At 33.5% G+C, this 14534-nt stretch overlaps 1 protein-coding gene across 1 annotated transcript in view; it reads left to right on the top strand.

The window, feature by feature from the left end:
- Nucleotides 1-14534, top strand: part of ncm (pre-mRNA-splicing factor nucampholin) — a 306231-nt gene that overhangs the window by 216796 nt on the left and 74901 nt on the right. The window contains exon 12 of the mRNA XM_090408753.1: nucleotides 1137-1279. Within this exon, the coding sequence (XP_090264879.1) occupies nucleotides 1137-1279 (143 nt within the window). The remainder of the gene's footprint in view (nucleotides 1-1136; nucleotides 1280-14534) is intronic.

A 14534-nucleotide genomic window follows, 5' to 3' on the forward strand; every position in this document is an offset into this window, starting at 1 on the left:
CCTCTTGTGTTATGGGTGCAACAACAAAAAAAAAAAAGTCTCACTGGTACTGTTCTGACACAGGCACTCTTGGCAGCTGCTCCAATGTCATAACATTTCTACATTACTGCCTACTAGTTCTTTGTGTTCTGCTGTCAATGTTAGATTTCCCACCATTTTCTTTGTTCTAATTCCTGTGATTTCCTTTGTTGTGTTTCTGTTATTTTCTTTATTTATATATGGTTTCTGCAATGCATAAATATTATTCTGTCAATGTATGATTTCCTGCCTTTTTTTTTTTTTTTTGGTACTGTTTCCACCATTTTTTTTCTCTTTTTTTTTTCTCTCTCTAAATTCACTAATGTGAGCCTTGCACTATAGCAAACCATTTTTATGTGGTAACTGACACTAGGTTTAAATAGGTTGGTCATGATAATATAGATAGTTAGACTGACTAGTTTCGTCATATATGCTAGTGGCTTCTTCTGAGTTGGGGGGGGGGGAACAATGAGCGGTAAATATGAATCATTACATAATTAAGTTCAGTCATATAATCTGAGTTACACAAAAGTAAAAAAAAACAGAAACATGTAGAGCATGGAAGCTGGCACGGGTCAGTCATTGTTCAGTAGTTGGCAGAAAAGTTAGTCTGACGTGGAAAGATCTAATAAGTGACCTCCAGATATCACTTAAAAAGAATTCCTTGATGTCTGTTGAGTGTGCCTTGTAAGTAGATAACCATCGTATCCTCTTTAATGTTGCAGTCACTACAGTTGTCTTCCATATAAGGTATTGAGCTCATGTCCCATTTAATATTGTGGTGTGGGAGAAGTGGAAAGCTAGGCCTAAGCTGTCTTCTCTGTTGTTATTAATGTTTCCAATATTCTCTTTGTTAGCAGTATGCTATAGTGAGCCTCTGTTATATCATCAGATGAAATAACAGTTAAAATTTCAGTCATATAATCTGAGATAATAACCTTTTATCAAAAATAACTGTTTCAGATTATTTTCAAACTTTACATGCTAAATAATTTTTTTAATTTTAATACATGTTATAGAAATAACTGTTATTTATGATTATTTTATATTTGTATTTTTGTATGTTTATTTGTATTTTATTTAATTCAGTGACATGGATTATAACTTACTACTTTCAGAAGAGAGCCAAAAAATTATTGACAATACAGAAACCAACCTTGTAGCACTTAGAAGAACAATTTATCTTACTATCCAGTCAAGTCTTGATTTTGAAGAATGTGCACATAAACTTCTTAAGCTGGAATTAAAACCTGGTCAGATAGTAAGTTTTCTGCTTGGAATAATTTATTACACACATACATACATGCATTGTGATTTATTGTTTTGGGTTAATTATTTATTGCAAAATGATGTGTATTTTTTGTTTATATATTGCAAAATGATGTGTATTTTTTGTTTATATATTGCAAAATTATATGCATTTTGGTTTTATTATTTATCGTAAAAAAATAATAAAATGAAATTGTATTTTTGTTTAACGAAGTAGTAGATGAGAGTTTCTTTGCATGGTGAGGCTTCTGTGTTTATTTTCAGTAAATATTTTTCAGCACATGCAAATCCATCAAGATACAATATTAACAAATTAGTTAAAAGTGAAGAGATAAGAAAATGTGAGTGTGAATTATTGAAAACATCTTGAACCGTATCATGGATAGCATAAAAGTATCAGCAGGAAATTCAGCATTAATGAAGAATGTGAACTGGCAGTAAAGAAAAAGATAGAAGCATTTGGCTTACTCAATTGATATGCATGCCACTCAGGGATACAAAGAGACCAGTAAGCAAGCCAATAAAATAATCAGACAGTAGAAAAGAAAATTTTTCCCATGGAATTAAAAACCAAAAAACAGTCCCACTAGAGGTGAAATAGCAAACAGGTGGATAGAGTACTTAACAAACTCTTAAATTGTGATAAACTTGCTGAGTCTTTTAAATAGAATACTTATCATACTTGTCATCCAGAAATATTTAAACCTTCACTAGCTGAAGTAGAAGAAAGTATAAAGCAGCACAAAGACAACAGATCACCATTTGCTGATGAAATAGTAGCTGAACTCTTTAAATATGGGGGAAAGTGAATTAGCCACTTATATACATAAACTGGTAAATTTACTATGGGTAAAAAAGAAGAGATACCCGCAGAATGGAAAGAATTGCTAATCATTCCTGTATATAGAATGGGAAACAAAAATTATACTATTTATACTATTGGGTTGCAAATAAGTTTGTTCGGTTTTTCAGAGTGGAATGAAACACATTTTATTTAATATATATAATATATACTAGTCAGTTATATATTGACCCTCTTTATCAATGACCTCTTGCCAAGTGTCCACCAACTTCATTATGCCGCATTCATAAAACTCCTGAGGTTTACTGGCAAAAAAACTGATCCAGGTGTCTTTTGACAGCCTCCTCATTAACGAAGATTTTCCCGATATGTCCCCATCCTCACTTATGGTCATGAGAGTTGGGTAATGACCGAAAGGATGCGGACACAAATCCAAGCGGCTGAAATGAGGTTCCTTCGGGGGATTGCGGGATTGACAAGACTCGCCAGAGTCAGAAGCTCTGCAATTCGGGAAACCATCAATACTCAACTATTGCTTCTCTGTGTTGAGAGATCACAGTTATGTTGGTACGGGCACCTGGTCAGGATGCCACAAGAGAGGCTCCCTTAGCAGGCCCTCTTTGCTAAGCCAGAGGGTGGAAGGCCAAGGACTCGCTGGGTAGATTATATCCAAAACCTTGGGTGGACACGTTTGGGAGTTCCACCAGAACACCTGAGCTTGGTGGTGGAGGATCGTGACCATTGGAAGTTCCTCTTGCAGCTGCTGTCCCCTCAACCCACTTAGGGAAGGTGGGCCTTGAAGATGAATGAATGAATGATACTAGAAAGACCTGGATCAGGATAGAACTTAAAGACTTCATAAGATCTATTTTTATCCCTATCCCCAAGACTACAGGAACGATGAATTGCAATAAGCATAGCTATCAGCTTGATTAGCCACATTGCAAAAATCCTAATCAACATAATATATAGAAGAACACAACAGATGATATATAGAGAGAGAATTAAATGAAGCACAATTTGGTTTCAGGAGAAACAGGGAAACTAAAAGCCATCACAACACTATGGATATTGGGGAAAGAACAATCGAGTGCAATAAAGATTTATATCTATGTGCTTTGTGGATTATGAAAAAGCTTTTGATAATGTCAATCACTTTGTTTTATTTGATATTATGCATAAAATAGGAATAGATGGAAAAATTATCAGACTGCTGTTCAGAATATATAAAACTCAAGAAACCAGGATTAGATTTGAAGGAGAGGATACTGAATGGATCCTCATAAGGAAGGGTGTGAGGCAAGGTTGTGGGATGTCCCTACTTCTTTTTAATGTTGATAGTGAATGGATGATGAGAGAGGCATTGGAAGACCTGAAGGATGGAATAAAGATAAATGGATATCTGATACTCATGAGTGAAACAGAGGAAGGTTTGCAAATAATTTTGAATAGATTGAACAGGTTTGGATATAAGAGACATAAAATGAAAATAAACGTTCAAAAGACAAAAGTGATGAAGACTTCAAGGAAAGGAAATGATGGGATGGAAATCACTTTGAATGGACAAAGAATAGAGAATGTAAAAAGTTTTGAATACCTTGGGAGCTGGATAACAGATGGCAATGAATCTAACTATGAAATTAAGAACAGAATTAAAAAAAAAAACTAAAGCAGCATTTTCCCAAATATACCACATATTAGGAAACAGAAATCTGAACAAAAGTTAAAAGTAAGAATCCTCAAGACAATGATCTGGAGCATGGGGACATATGGATGTTGAGTCAATGACAATCAATAAGGAGATGACTGACCAATTGAATGTGTTTACAATACGGTGCTTGAGAAAAGTGGATTGTATCAGCTGCACTGAAAGAGTGAGTAATGAAGAGTTCTAAAAAGATTCAAGGTGAAAAGAGACCAAATGGCTAGTATTCAAAGAAGAAAAATTGCAGGTCTATATTTTATTTATTGACTTTAAAAAAGCATATGATAGCATTTATAGAGAAGGCCTTTGGGAAGTATTAGATGAACTGGGAATATCTCATAAGATAATACATTTAATCAAAATTTGCACCACTGACAGCTGAAGCATAGTATTAGCTAATGGAATTAGAACTGAACCTTTTGATATTAAGACAGGATTGAAGCAAGATGCTCTTTTGCCCATTCTTTTTTAATTTAGAATTAGAAAAATGTATTAATGAAACTGTGAAAGATAATACAAACAGAACATTAATATTAGAATATGCAGATGATATATATATTCCTGATTGGAGAAGCAGTAATTTGAGTTTTCATTTAGAAAACTCATATTACTGCTGAAAAACCTAGAATTACAAAACAATCGGGGATAAAACTGAATATTTAAATACATGCAGAAATCACAATCAAGCAGAAAATAACCAGTTTATCATGATAAGTCGAAATTTAAAAGTGCCATCTCCTTCAGATATCTTGGAACGTTGATTCCTCAAGATAATAAAGTTAGTACAGAGATGAAAGCTAGAGGTACATGCCTCCAATAGATCTTATCATTCACTACATCATTTACTATCTTCCAAAATTCTATCAAGCAGAGTTAAAACAGAGATATACGAGACAGTTATTAGACCTATTGTTTTATATGAAGCAGAAGCATAGACATAACAGACCAAGATGCAAAAGTGTTGCAGATCTTTGAAAATAAAATCCTTAGAAAAGTCTATGGATCTATAAGAGATAACACAACAGGCGAGTTCAGATGAATGCTGGTTGAGATGACTTGATCATGTGGAAAGAATAGTCGAGGAGGAAATAGCATTCAAGATGAATCTATATGAAAAGCGACCTAGAGGTAGACTTAAGAAAGGAATGGAAAAAGTTGTTACGTGTAGCAAAGAACCTTAGAAGTTCAGCAAGCTGAAGAAGGAAGTGTGTCATGTTTTGCACATTAATTTATCTGAATTACTTAACACTTAGTTAGTCATCATACTAATGTTCTGTAAGTTTGGAACTTTTTTGTAAATGAAATCTACATATTCAAAAAATGTTTATAGGAAAACAAGAATGGTTTTTGTTTACAGGTTTTTTTATCATAATTAAATTCTGGTATTTTCCCCCAAGGGTATAAGATATTATGATAGTACTATATGATTAAGTTTGCATAATTACTAGCTTCCTATTAAGTTTTCTTCCAAATTAATCTGTTATTTATCTTGTTTTCAGTTATGGTCACATCTAAACATTTTAGTCTTCTAAATCACTTTTAACTACACTGATCCACATAGATCTTGGGTATCCTCTTGATCTTTTTCTGCCATCTAACATCTGTATTACTAGCCTTTCATCTCCCATTCTCTTTAAGTGACTGTATACCACCTCTGATTAGTTCTGCTCACACATTCTTAAATACTAACTATGTGAATTTCCTTTCAAATATCTTCATTTTTAATATTGTTCTGCCATTTATTCTCCTGTTTCTCAGAACTTTCAATATGTATTCTCTCGTCTTTGATCAGCTGTTTTATTTCTAACTCATCTCACACATCATAAGTTAAAATTGATTGTATACAGCCAGTTTAGTGTTTTGGAACTTTTTTTCTTATTTCATATAAATTTATTCAACTGGCTTTCCACCAAAGCAGTTGTCATCTGTTTCTGTTATCTATTTCCAAATTTCATTCATAATCTTCATTGAAATTATACCTGAATACTGAAGTATTTGCCTTGTTCTTTAGGTTCTCTTTTTGAGAATTTATGCATGTTTGTTTTCTGGGTTCCTGCCTATGTTTTTAATAATTTTTTGTCTTTTTATTGCTGATTCTCTTACAATTTGTTCCAGCAGTCATTCAGTTTAGTTAAGGAATCCTGCAGACATTTAATTCATTCAAGAGTGTATAACATCATTTGCTTAAAGTAAAGGAGCTGAGTGGAATATTTCCAATTTTAATATCAAGTTTTAATGCTATTTGTGATCCATATATATGATGAATAACAGTGAATCCTGTGTTTGATATCAGACCATCTTTCTTGTGACTTCAGTTCTAATAACTGATTTAAAGCTTAAATATAGGCTACGTATTGCTGTGACAATGTTTCATTTACACATTTAATTGTAGGATTATAAACTTTTTTTTTCTTCTTGGCACCTTGTCATATGCTTTTTCTATATCTACACAACTGAAATACAGATCCTTGTTATATTATTGTCTAAAACCTCCAAGGAGTCAACTCATTGAGGGATGGTACACATCACCCACACCAGCTGTCATACCTTCCATTAAACTCATTCACACTACATGCACTCACTACTTCAACAAGAACAATATTCTACTTTTTCACTGCTCTGTGAGAGAAAAATCTAGCCCTTTGTAGATAAATTAGGATCTATATGTGGATGAATTAGGCTATGAAACAGTGTTATATCCTGTAACAGTGACACATGCTTATGATGTCTCACTCTTGCATTCAACATCTATGTCGTGCTGAATGAGTTAAAAAAAAAAAAAAAAGACAATTTGTTATGTGGGAAATTTTTGATATTGAGACCATATTATGATGTAAATAAAGAGTTTAATTTAAAAAAATAATAAGCAATTAAAACCTGATAAGTTTCATAAGTCATAAGACTTACATCATCAGGGATACTGGTACAGAAAACATTTTACACAACAAAAAGCCGATTAACAATTAAGTACCCTTATTAGATGTTTTGATAATTCATTACTGTCCTATATAATTGATAAGCCAGAAAACAAATGGTAAATTCGTTACTTTATGCGTGTTGGAACATTGTAGTTGTTGCTATCACATTCTGTGGTATCACATGTTATATTCTAGGGTTCCTGGCAGTTAAATTTTTGATGAAAGCAGATCATACTTGATGTAAAATTAAGCCTTGATTTTTATTGCATTGTGTAGGGATCCTAAACATTTGCGAGGTTTCTTTAAAAATTCTTGTAAAATGGTTAGGATCAATATAAGACATTTTTGTTTGTTGCTGAAGTACTTGATGGCCTATAGTAGTTGTGTGGAATGCCAGGCCTGATTTATGCAATCTTCTTTTTTCGATGTCTTTTATGCGTTCAGACATGTGGAATCCCTCCGAACTTTAATGTCTAACCTACTTAACAAATGCCACAAGAGCAGTGAATCTCATGAATGCATAGTTTTTTCACGGGGTGATGTAGATATAAGTTTTGGTGGTTATAAGAATCTTGAGATTTTTTGTAAAGGTTAAAAAGAAGCCACTTTTACACTGTACTCGTGGAGCAATGAAGCCACTTTGTCTGTGACATTCTTGATGTAAGGCAGCATGATTGCATTTTTGAAATCTTGTTTAAGGATAGGAGTTGCAGGAGATGTATTAAGAATTTTTCCAATTGTCTTGGGTTCATAATCATTAAGTGCAAGATTCTGTTTCAGGTTGTGCAGTTCTTTATTCCTTTTAATTGATGTCTGATATATTGTATGCCATATCTCGTAAAATTTTAATTATGCCTATCCTTTTGTAATGGATGATGGTGTGAAGTGTGATATTTAAAAATCTTCCTATTGTGGTAGGTTTTTTATATATGGAAAAGGATAACCTTGTTTCCTCTTCATTTACTTCAACAACAATATCCAGGAATAGTAATTTGTTGTGCTGTTCTAGTTCAAGAGTGAATTTGATATTAGAATGTAAGTTGTTCAGATAATCTTTGAAAGTAATTAACTCATAACAAAAATATCATCAACGTAACCAAATTTTTAGTTTCTTCTGATAGTTTTTTTAATGCATTAATTTGGAAAATTTCTATAAACAGGTTGACTAAAGCTGGAGGGAGGGGGAAGCCCATGACAAGTCCTTCTTTTTGTTCCCAATATTTGTCTTGAAATATGAAAAAAGTGTTTTCCATACTGTGTTTTATATAGTCTCTGGTGGAAAAAAGTTTATAAGTAAATCCACTGTGTCATTTCTTGGGTACATTGGTGAAGAGACTGACTACATCTCAATTTGCTAAGATGTCTGAAGATTCTATATTTATATCCTTTACAGTTTCAATAAAATGTAAACTATATTTCACAAATGATTCTGTTTTTCCTATACATGGTGATATCAAGTTTCACAGATATTTTGCTAAGTTTGATGTCGGGAATCTCTCCCATCTACAATTGGCCATAATGGAATATTCTTTTTGTGTGAAACGTTTTTTATCTTGTGTATAATGTATGTTAAAGATACCAAGTAATTTTATAACCTTGGTTTTAATCCTTTTTCTCAAGTAAGCAAACAGACAAGTAAGTCAAGCTTGTGCCTGAACATGGTTCAAGATTTATGGTGGTGGTGGTGCAACACCAAGGCAACTCATGGTAAGGATGGATTAAGTTCTGATCACATTCCTTAGTATTTCCCATAAATGTAAAATGTAGGATGTTATACATTATGGGTGGGAGGTCACTACCCAGACCGTTTCAACCTTTATTGAGGTCTCATCAATTAGTAGGCAGATCCTGAAATGCCAAGGTTTAAGTAATACAGAGCTTATCAATTTTACCTATGCAAGTTGACAATTTCTGACAGAGTTTTGGGCTGAGCTTAATGTAGGGTCCATGATTCAGAATTAAATCAAGCTAAAATGAGTTTTAATATATGTTAAAGATACCGAGTAATTTTATAACCTTGGTTTTAATCCTTTTTCCCAAGTAAGCAAACAGACAAGTAAGTCAAGTTTGCACCTGAACATGGTTCAAGACTTATGGTGGTGGTGCAACTCATGGTAAAGATGGATTAAGTTCTGATCACTTTCCTTAGTATTTCCCATAAATGTAAACCACATCTCCTAGGAGATGTAGGATGTTATACATTATGGGTGGGGGTCACTACCCAGACCGGTTTCAACCTTTATTGCGGTCTCATCGATTAGTAGGCAGACTCTGAAATGCCAAGGTTTAAGTAATATAGAGCTTATCAATTTTAAATATGCAAGTTGCCACAATCTCTGACAGAGTTTTGGGCTGAGCTTAATGTAGGGTCCATGATTTCAGAATTATATCAAGCTAAAATGAGTTTTAATATGTTAAATTGAGGATGTGGTACTTGTTGAAAATTTATATATTTAAATTTGTTAATGTATAACATCCTACATCTCCTAGGAGATGTGTTTTACATTTATGGGAAATACTAAGGAAAGTGATCAGAACTTAATCCATCTTTACCACAAGTTGCCTTGGTGTTGCACCACCACTATAAGTCTTGAACCACGTTCAGGCGCAAACTTGACTTACTTGTCTGTTTGCTTACTGGGAAAAAAAAAAGGATTAAAACCAAGGTTATAAAATTACTTGGTATCTTTAACATATATTATACCCAAGGTAAAAAACGTTTCACATCTTTCTCTCATCTGGAGATTCTTAATAAGGTCAAAGCACCTTGTGGCAACTTGCAGAGGTAAAATTGATAAGCTCTGTATTACTTAAACCTTGGCATTTCAGGGTCTGCCTACTCACTGATGAGACCTCAATAAAGGTTGAAACTGGTCTGGGTAGTGACCCCCACTCATAATGTATAACATCATACATCTCCTAAGAGATGTGTTTTACATTTATGGGAAATACTAAGGAAAGTGATCAGAACTTAATCCATTTTTACCATGTTCAGGTGCAAACTTGACTTACTCGTCTGTTTGCTTACTTGGGAAAAAAAAGGATTAAAACCAAGGTTATAAAATTACTTGGTATCTTTAATATATATTATACCCAAGGTAAAAAACGTTTCACATCTTTCTCTCATCCGGAGATTCTTAATTAATAAGGTCAAAGCACCTTGTAGCAACTTGCAGAGGTAAAATTGATAAGCTCTGTATTACTTAAACCTTGACATTTCAGGGTCTGCCTACTCACTGATAAGACCTCAATAAAGGTTGAAACCGGTCTGGGTAGTGACCCCCACTCATAATGTATAACATCATACATCTCCTAGGAGATGTGTTTTACATTTATGGGAAATACTAAGGAAAGTGATTAGAACTTAATCCATCTTTACCACGAGTTGCCTTGGTGTTGCACCACCACCACCATAAGTCTTGAACCACGTTCAGGTGCAAACTTGACTTACTTGTCTGTTTGCTTACTTAGGAAAAAGGATTAAAACGAAGGTTATAAAATTACTTGGTATCTTTAACATTCTTTTTGTGTATTTTTGGTGTGTTATAAATTCTTTGGACTAATGGATATTTTGATGATAAAGATTTTTTTAAATTCTTCTGGCCAATTAGGTAACTTTTTAATCAAATCATTGGTTTTTATTATGTTTATGCCATGTGGGATCCCTGTCTAAGGATAAATAAATATCCGAATCTTCTAATAGATTATTCATTATTCTTGCATATTCATCTGAAATCATAACCACTGTTGAATTTCCTTTCTCTATCTCATCTTAATTCTTTAAGGGCTATTAACTTTGATTTTGGTATCCTATGTGGTAATTTAGAGTTTGGCAACAAAAGTCTGAAATTTGTATGTGAACGAGATCTGCAAAATCTCTAGGAAGATTGTGAATTTCTTTTTCAATTGGTGCTATGATGTCTACTTTTGGGATGTTCTGTGGAAATAAGATAAAATTAAAACCCTTCATTATGTTTTTTTTTCTGTGCTAGATGGAACTTAGAAAGAAAGATTGATGACAACTTTAGACTGATCTAGATGTTCTTCTTGTTGAAGCAAGTTAAACTTTATGAAATTATATTTCTTTTTATTTGCAACTGTTGTGGATTTGTTATAAGTCTGTCAATGCCATCCCATAGTTCAGACGGTAGCAACTTAGCTAATTCACTATGTACAGTAAACATATCTTGATCTATCTTTGAAAGCTCTAAGCTGGTGGCTGCGATCTGGTCTCTTAAGATGGCTAGTTCTGTTTTTTTTTATAGAGTCTATTTGCTTTGGCTGAATGGAATCTATGTTTTTAATTCTTACGAATTAAAGAATTACAAATTCAGACGGTAGCAACTTAGCTAATTCACTATGTACAGTAAACATATCTTGATCTATCTTTGAAAGCTCTAAGCTGGTGGCTGCGATCTAGTCTCTTAAGATGGCTAGTTCTGTTTTTTTATAGATTCTATTTGCTTTGGCTGAATGGAATCTATGTTTAATTCTTATGAATTTAGGTGCAATATCATTGTCTCTACATCAAACCAGAAACAAATATTGGAAACAAAAAGGACTTTCTATATGTTCACCCCCTTTCTCCAGCCTTAACCAACCTGTTTATGGAAAATTTTGAAAGTAATGCATTAAAAAAAAACTGTCAAAAGAAACCAAAAATTTGGTTACGTTACATCGATATTTTCGTTATTTGATCGGGAACAGTGGATGAGTTAATTACTTTTGAAGATTATCTGAACTTACATCCTAATATAAAATTCACTCTTGAACTAGAACAGCACAACAAATTACCATTCCTTGATATCCTTGTCAAAGTAAACAAAGAGTTAAAAAAAGGTTATCTTTTTCAATGTACAAAAAACTTAAAGCAACGGAAAGATTTTTAAATGCTGCTTCACATCACCATCCATTACAAAAGATAAGCATAATTAAAACTTTATGAGATATGGCATACAATATATCAAGCAAGTCAATTAAAAGGAATAAAGAACTTCTCTACCTGAAACAGACCCTCACACTTAATGGTTATGAACCCAAGATGATTGGAAAAATTCTTAATACACCTCCTGCAACTCCCTTACTTAAACAAGATTTCAAGAATGCAATCATGCTGCCTTACATCAAGAATGTCACAGACAAAGTGGCTGCGTTGCTCTGTGAGTATAATGCAAGAGTGACTTTTTTACCTTTACATAAAATTCTCAACATTCTTACATCCATCGAAACCTCCACATCACCCCATGAAAAAACCATGCATTGATCAGATTCATTGCTCTTGTGGCATTTGTTATGTAGGTCAGACAGGAAGATTGGGAGAAATCTACACGTAAAAGACTTTGAAAAAAGAAGATAGCATAAAGCAGGCCAGGCATTCCACACAACTACTACAGGCCATCAAGTTCTTTGGCAACAAACAAAAATGTCATATATTGATATTGATCGTAACTGTTTTGCAAGAATGTTTAAAGAAGCCTCGCAAATGCTTAGGATCCCTACACAATGCAATAAAAATCGAGGCTTAATTTTACATGAAGTATGATTTGCTTTCATCAAAAATTTAACTGCCAGGAACCTAGCATATAATGCGTGTGATACCACAGGATGTATAGCAACAACTATAAATGTTCCAGCATGCATAAAGTAATGAATTTACCATTTGTATTCTGGTTTATCAGTTATATGTGACAGAATTGAATTATCAAAACATCTAATAAGTGTCCGTAATTGTTGATAGGCTTGTGTTGTGTAAAACATTTTTGTACGAGTATCCCTAATGATGTAAGTCTTATGACTTATGAAACTTGTCAGGTTTTAATTGCTTATTTTTTTTTTTTTTATTAAACTCTTTATTTATATCATGATGTGGTCTCGATACCGAAAACTTCTCACAGAACTGCTAAACCACAGACACTTACATTTGCATGCCAATTTGTTATTTAGAAATCTCCATGTTAATATCTTATATTTGTGTTAAATTTTATCAATCTGAAGAAGTACACAATAGTTGTATGAAACTAGTCATTAGATTATTAAATTACCTTACTTTTTATGTGGCAGCCTTATGTGCCAGTAGGCACGGAAAGACTTGATGATGATGATGACTTTTTATGTGGGTTTTTGCTAGCATTAATTCTCTCCTCACTTTCCATGTAATGAAAAATTTCATCAGATGATATCCTATAACACTCTTTTAGAAGTTTTCAGACCTCTATCATATCACTCCTCTTTCTCTTGCTAAGCAGAGTCTGTAGTCTACATACTCGCAACCTGTCCTCATAATCTAAATTTCATAATCTTGATATAATCTTTATAACTCTTCTTTGCACCCTTTCCACAGCTTCTTTGTCCCATTTGGACATAAGAGACTGAATCTGCATACATTAGTCTCAGTGCAGTCTTATCAAGGCCTTGTAAACAGGCAAAATGACTTCCTTATCCTTACATTTCAAGATTTGCTTCAATGTCGGAATTATCTTCTGAACTGTATTTGTAATTTTTGTTATGTGATCTTTGAACTTCAAATTTCTATCCACCATTATGCCAAAATTCCTAGCCTCAGTTTCTTGTAGCATTATCCTGTTAATATAATATGCAGTTGAATATATCATCACTTCAAAGTGCCAAACTTTACACTTCCTGACATTTAACTGAAAGCCATTTTCATTTGCCCAAATTTCCAGTTTATTCAAATCATTCTGTAAGTGCTGCTGTTTATCAATAGCATCTGAATTGCAATGCCTTTGTATCATCAACAAACAATTGAACATCTCCTGCTAGATCCTTCCTAATGTCATTAATGTATGACATTGGGAATGATCTAATAACAACAGTGGTCCAGGGAGTGAACCCTGGGGTACACCACTGGTCACCTTAAACCTGGCATATTCACATCCACTGTAAACCACCACTTTTTGATACCTGTCTGTTAACCATCTACTTATCCAAGTCGAGTATTTAGATTCTAAACCCATATTATCCAGTTTGTTCAACTCATGAGGTATCTTATCAAATGCCCAAGCAAAATCCAACAGTATCATAGTGTAATCATTTCTCTTTATCCAACTTGGCTGTAACATCATTATAAAATATGAGCAAATCTCTAAATCATGATTTCCTTTTAGTGGACACATGGTACTCGTTGAGATGTGTAGCTTGTCTTTCTACCCACTTCTGTATGCAAGTTCTTACCTACTTTTCTAAAATCTTCACCACTACATTAGAGATACTTTTAGATTGGTATTTAGACATGTTGGTTTTGCACCCCCCCTTTTACAATGGAACTATCATGCATTCTTGCCATTCCTGTGGTATCTTTCCTGAGCTGAGACTCAAGTTATACAAACATGTCAAAGGCCTTGCCAAATTGGCACATGTACTTTCCATTTGTGTCTATTGCTAAATTCTTATTGAGATTATGCAGCAGGTCTACCTCCTCATTCTCATGTATCTTTAACTGTTCATCCATTGTAGTAGCAGCAGCACTGTTTATGTTACATATACATTGGTTGATATATCTTAGCAAAGTCAGCATTCATTAAATGAATGATCTCATTAGCTTCTGATACTAGAGTTCCATATGTATTCAGTAAACATATTCCTCCACATTTCTTTCTTTTACTTGTGGCATAATGATAAAATTTTTTTGTGTTGCCTTTAGTCTTCATAGCTAATTTCTTTTTATATTCCAATTTAGTTTTCCGCACAGTACATTTTCTAGCCTGTGCTTCATATATTTCATGACTTCTCTCACTCTTATTCTCACAATATTCCTTCCACACTTTCTTTTTCTTCTGAATAAGGTTACATATCAATTTCAGTA

This window comes from Typopeltis vanoorti, chromosome 2, assembly GCF_054136105.1.
Source record: "Typopeltis vanoorti isolate ZY-2024b chromosome 2, IOZ_Tvanoo_1.0, whole genome shotgun sequence".
NCBI classification, from domain to species: Eukaryota; Metazoa; Arthropoda; class Arachnida; order Uropygi; family Thelyphonidae; genus Typopeltis; species Typopeltis vanoorti.